This window comes from Manacus vitellinus, unplaced genomic scaffold (assembly GCF_001715985.3).
Source record: "Manacus vitellinus isolate BGI_N305 unplaced genomic scaffold, ASM171598v3 scaffold_25_pilon, whole genome shotgun sequence".
Taxonomy (NCBI): Eukaryota; Metazoa; Chordata; class Aves; order Passeriformes; family Pipridae; genus Manacus; species Manacus vitellinus.
This window is the reverse complement of record NW_021939882.1, coordinates 10171680-10177679: the sequence shown is the minus strand read 5'-3', so window position 1 is coordinate 10177679 and position 6000 is coordinate 10171680. Positions and strand designations below refer to the sequence as shown.

The 6000-nt window shown below is 47.4% G+C and overlaps 1 protein-coding gene across 1 annotated transcript in view; it reads right to left on the bottom strand.

The window, feature by feature from the left end:
- Positions 1-331: 331 nt before the first annotated feature.
- The window catches only part of LOC103762933 (ankyrin repeat and KH domain-containing protein 1), a 60917-nt gene continuing 55248 nt past the window's right edge, over positions 332-6000 (bottom strand). Inside the window, exons 30-34 of the mRNA XM_029960302.1 lie at positions 4412-4606; positions 3061-3315; positions 2049-2224; positions 1284-1448; positions 332-827 (exon numbers count right to left, since the gene is read on the bottom strand). Coding sequence (XP_029816162.1) covers positions 768-827; positions 1284-1448; positions 2049-2224; positions 3061-3315; positions 4412-4606 — 851 coding nt within the window. The 3' untranslated portion in view covers positions 332-767. The remainder of the gene's footprint in view (positions 828-1283; positions 1449-2048; positions 2225-3060; positions 3316-4411; positions 4607-6000) is intronic.

Sequence of the window (6000 nt, the reverse complement as noted above, 5' to 3'; positions counted from 1 at the left end):
CTACCACTGCTGTCAGCCCTTGCAGCCCTGAGCAAAACCTCATCTCTCGGGCAACCCACCTGCAAAAGGAGCGCTCGAAGCAGCAGAACTAATCCAGAAGGACAAAAAGGTAACACAGAAGCAGGTTCACACCAATAACAGGCTCACAACTGGCAGGGGGAGGGGCTCTGCAGACATCAATCACAGACACCTGCGGCTCCAAACCCTCCCAAATCCTGACTGCACCCACGTGCTGGGAATGTGGCCCTGGGATGTGTCACCAGGCACGGGAGCAGCTACTGAGGACAGCAACACTCAGCCCTTTCCAAAATTCTCACACACAACCTATGAATGCTGTTTGCCTTTTATTGAGTATTCAGGTAAATATTTCACATTAATACAGGCTACATAAAGTAGAGCCACTATACGACATGAAATTTACTCAGCTTTTCCTTTTAAGTCTGTAAACAATTGGACAGGTATTTACCACCCTAAAAGGCTGAACTCATGTCATCAGCTCGTTCTCTGCTGCGTACAAGGAGCGTTCAGTAGTGTTTAGCCAAAAGCACTAGTTTTGTCTGATTTTTAAAGTTTAAAGTGGCTAAACTAATTGGAGAACAGAATCAGTTTATATAGGTAAAGTCAATTTGTTGTTATACAACGGGCAATCAAGTTTCCATTGTTACAGCCCACAGAAAATCACTTAGGCACATGAAAAAAAAACCCCAGGGTTCTTCAAGGTCATAAAGATTCCCAAACCAGGCTAAAAAAGGACAGACCCCCTTAAATCAGTTGACGTACTTGAGATGCATGTTTCCAATGTGAGGTGCCCAGGTGCCAGGCCAAATCTACAGCAAGAAATAAAAAGACAAATCTATTATGAAAACAAATAAAGGTTCCTTTAACAGTGTTTAACCACTGAGGGCGAGCGTAAGGCTTCCCCCAAAATACAACCAGACTGTCCAAAAGCAGGAGCTCTCCAGCTCCAGCCAAGGTGTGACTGACAACCTGCAAGGTGCTGAGCACAGATATAAACCCTCTCACGTGTAACAGTCCATTACCTGGCTGAGCAGTCTTGAAATGCTGCTTGTTTTACCTGGAAGGTTTGGTACTGACAGCTCCATAGATGTTTTATGAACACACACACACACACACACACAGAGTAGGGAAAAGTCATGCAAACAATCTCAAATCTAGTTTCAAAGAACTGAAAAAAACCAAGCATGTCACCAGTCCAAAAATGGATATCACACCACCGCATAAAGCCCCGGGTAAGCACAGGTGGGAAAAGGCAGCCACACTACCTGCTGAGCATCAGTACATTCTGTTGAGTTCTGGACAACTTTGATCATGGGATTCCAGGCGGGATCTGGAGTATGGAGCCCGTTAAAGAGGGGCCCTCCTGGGCCATCTGCCAGCTGGGGGTGCGAGGGGATCAGGGTGCCGCCGTACATGGAGATGGGCAGGCCCTGAGGGGACAAGAGAGCACTCGGTGAAGGGTGGCTGTGGGACCACATCTGCCCAGGTGACAGAGGCAGGTCACATCCATACAGAACGTTCCCCTAATGGCAGGAATCTCAGCACTGTGAGGGAACACAGGGCAGAGTATGGGACAATTATGTTGTTCTGCCATGCAGAAGATCCCAAGAGCACATGCTACAGCTCCTTCTGAAACGTGCTGTGAGTCCTCTCCTCTGCCACTTCCTTAAGGAAGGTGTGTGGTACTGTGGGCATCATTTGTGCTGAAAGCATTAAGCAAACCTTTAATCAGCTTCAAGAGCTGAGCAAGCTTTGTGAAACCTTCCTGAGCCTCTGAGAGAGGAAACACTGGAGAGCAAGGGAGGCCTTCAGGTACTGACTAGAGAACATTGGCAATCTACAACCTCTGGTTTTGTTCAGATGTGCTTCCAGGCTTGGGCAGTTCTGGGATGAAAAGAGGTTCAGGACCGGGGTGGTGAGCAATGGCAGCAGAGGCACACACACATGAAGTGTGAACAGGCAGAACAGGAGATATAACAAAGTCAGTCCTTGGTCATTTCACAGACTAAATTCAACCCTTTGTAACTTACTTTAGAAAAATCCACAAAACTATTTGGCATAGGTTGGTGGAAAATATTCGAGGGAGCCACTATTCCAGAATCATCTCTCTCCATGGGCTGATGCTGAGAAAACGTGCCTGGGTCTGACAGCTGCTGATGCATTGGATGACTTCCCATGACAGGCTGAGACCAACCTGATAGGCCTTCTGGAAAGGAGATTGAAAACGGAGATTGAAAATTCACTGCAGATACTCTGGAGTAGAATTCAGCAGCTGCACACACCTACATCCACCCAAAGGCTCCCTGAAAACACACAGCCAGAGGTATTTGAGGGTTCTGCTCTGGCCAGGGCAGACCTGCCACAGCAGAAGGTACCTGCAGGTTTAGGCTGATAATCCATTACAGACAGTGGAAACACACCTGTCTGACCTGCATCCCTCTCCCAGGGATGTTGCAGCAGACCCTGTACTAAGGCTGGCTACACATCCTTCTCCCCTCCAGTCTCCCATGTACGTAGGAACATAGAAAAAAGCTACACTTGTGACAGGGGCAAAAATAGGGAAAGGGCAGCCTGGTGAGGCCAGGTAAGTTTGGTCATCCTGATCCTCCAGACAAGGGTGGAGAGGACGGGCACTACCAGGAACTGGGAGTTCCAGGTGTCCACAGCAGAGCAATGAAGATCCAATGGAGCTCCCAGCACAGTCTGTGAGCACACACCAGCTTTCCTTGTAACAACACAGCAGTGATGAGATACACGTTAACCAAAGTGTGGAGGGCTTTGCTGGAACACACAACAAATGCAGGACTCAAAGGCTTGTCTTTAGAGCTGTCAATGGAAACGCTCTACACCTCAAGTGCTGCACCTCCTCCTTTCCACAAAAACTTCACTTCCCAGCACTGAGACCCGCTCTCCCTTCGGGATGCACTGCACGGGAGCTGAGTACCGACCGCGGAACGTTATTCCTCCTCAACTTTCCTTTCCCAGTCCCTCTGAGAGGCCCTGGAAGTTTCTTTGGGCTGCCTTGGGCTGTACCACACTCACCAGACACGCTGTTGACTCCAAAGGACCAGATGCCGCTGTGGCCCACGGGAGCTGTGAAGTTGGTTCCCAAGGGCGTCGGAGTGACGGAGCCTCCCTGCCGGATCCTGGCGAGTCTCTCTGTCCCGATGGGAGGGGGGACCTTTCGATCTTGATTGGCGTTACCCGTTTTTGGCTGGCCCAGGTTAGAAGGTGCAGAAGCAGCTGAGAGGGGCGAGGATGATCCTGAGGAAACTGATGGAATAGGAGATTCACCTGCTGAAAAGAGTATTTCTTGTGCTTAATAACACACAAAGCACACACAGTGTTAAGCATAAATGCCACCCGCTCTATCCCCCCCCCGTATTATCTCAAAGCAAATTATAAAATGTTTTAAAGGCTTTTTCTTTTTTGGCAAGCATTCTTCAAGTCTTGCACAGAAATTCTGTCTACAGGTTATTTTAACTCTCAGAATCAACATTATAACACAAATGCTTTCAGCCATCAGAATCGTGATATTCTCATGACATAGCAGTGTATCTAAATTAATTACAAGAAAGAATAAGAAACATGGAAGAGTTTCAGGAAGAGGTGAAAACATCAGCCAAAACACCATAAATATCTAAACAGCCTGGTTTTGGTATCCACAACTTCCAGCAGAAGAGAAATCAGACAGCTTCCCAAAGCCACAGGTGTGACCTAAGAGCGTAAGTCCCGCCAACTTCAGAAGCGTCACTGACTCTCCTGGGGAAATCCAACTTCCTTTGAGCACTCCTTTAAACATTTTGGTTCTTAAACTCAAGAGAGTGGCACTGAAGTTGCATGCAGTGACATGAAAAACCTCTTCAGCTAAGATTCTGAATTAAAGACCCATGTTTTCTGTAAAGCTACTTCCATGTTCTTCCCATTAGGAGGAAACCCCCCCACTGTTACCTCGGATGATGCTCAAATATTTTGGAACATTTTAAGTAGAATTCCAGATCCCAATTAAAAAAAACAAAAAAGAAAAAAAGGCAAGTATAACTTCAAACCATGGCAAACATGACATTTTCACCTAATACTGCACTCAAACTACTTAGAGGGGAATTTTTAGCTTGGTATAATCACCTCTACTCCCCCACAGCTTCGTGCCCTCTCCTCTCAGAGCCTACAATGACTTGTTTTTTTGCCCAAATATACCTTTAGTAATGCTACCAGAACTAATGGCATGGGAAAAAAAACAACCCATAAAATAGCACAGCTTGGGATTTGCACGCCATCCTCACAGCTGCGAAAAGCAATTGGAAAGCATTTTGTGCATCACTGGGTAACTTCCCCTCAAGTTAGAAATCTACTAAAGACAATAGCTATGAATTTATAGTTAACTAAGACAGACCCATGAAGTTCCTACATGAATTTGTTGCGCTTGTCCAAGGATGTGGTGAAAAATGCTGTCTGTTAAAGCTGGGAGTCCCAACAGGCGCTGGCCCTTGAAGGTAAACCCGTGCTCCTTGTATGTTTGCTGAAAAGCCTGTCAAAGGACCTGAAGAAGAAGTTGTAGAGCTGTTGGATGGATCTAGAGAGGGTAAGCCTGAAATAAACATAAATTTGATTAAATATCTCTCTTTGGGAACCTGCTTCAAAGCACCAGAGAAAGCTAGTGCTCCAAATATAATTAAAGCATCTCATCACCTTCGGGGGCATCTGCACATGGTAAGGTCATTTTACAGGTGCACAACTCTCCCTCAGAAACAGCAGAGGCATTTCTGGAGGCTCTCTGGTTTGGCCTCAAGTTTTTGCAAAAACAGCCATCCCTTTGGTCACTGAGAGGAATGATCTGAGCAGGGAGGGCAGAGCAGGAGAGCTGGGAGTGGCCAGGACCTTTGCTTACAGAAAAGCCACACAAATTCAATAGGGATACAGGGCTCTGTGAAAGTCCCAGGAGAATCCAGCACCTGGGAAGGAGTTCTCTGCAGGATGGACTTTGCCATCCCATAGGTACCTTCACGTAGAGATCAGTCAGAGCACGCTGTGGCCAGACAGACAGGGCTGACATGGCACAGCAGCACAGGGGAGGGGGCTGCTCTTCCTCCAGGGATGTGTGAGGGGAAGAGAGAGATGGAGAAAGAGTTCAAAGTCCCACAAAAATTATTAACAAGGGGGAATCACATTTTTTTTTAATAAGCCAAAGCTTTTAAGTACTTTTCCAAAATGCTGTAAAAGCTCTTATCACACGTTATTACCTGAAAGCAGAAACGGGCATGGCCATATGTTCACCTGAGTTTTGGGTTTAGTTTCAAGGGCCTATTAAACAAGATTAGTTTCAAAACCATTTAAACATTTCAAAATGACCACAACCAGGACCAGCCTACATTGCTGCAGAGCGAGGTTGAAGGCTGTACCTACTCACACCCCAGCACAAACAGCAGTTGGTGCCAGGCAGTACCTCAGGTCACAGACTAGAGGGGCACCTTTCAGCACCTGGATAGTTCCTGAAAGCCAGGTCTTTTTCCCCCCAGTATTATCAACCAAGTCAACCTTAACTGCTTCCAGAAGTGCCAGATCCAACCTGCTCACATGGACAGAAATGACCTGCTGGATTTGAAGGAGGTACTTTTCTCACTAGCCTAAAGGTTAAAAAGAGAAGTCTCCCTTACAGCCAAGGAGAAATACACCCCCCCTTGCTGCTGGAACACAGGGTGCTCAGCTGAGGGACCCCAGCATGGCAGGACAGTCTTCTCAGGTTTGTCACAGCACGAAGTGCAGGACCCCGTGGCTCCAAGGAGGACCCCAATGCCTGTGACTGCACTGGGGTTGACCTGACTTTGTCTGGAGTTACAGACTGGCTCCAGCACCCGCAGCCCAGGGCTCTCCCTGGGCATCTCCCATGGAGCCATGGACAGGACACTCTGGCCAACCCTCCACCCACAAATGTGGCAGCCAAAAAGGCCCCTGTGCTGACCAATTCCACCACAAATCAAAACA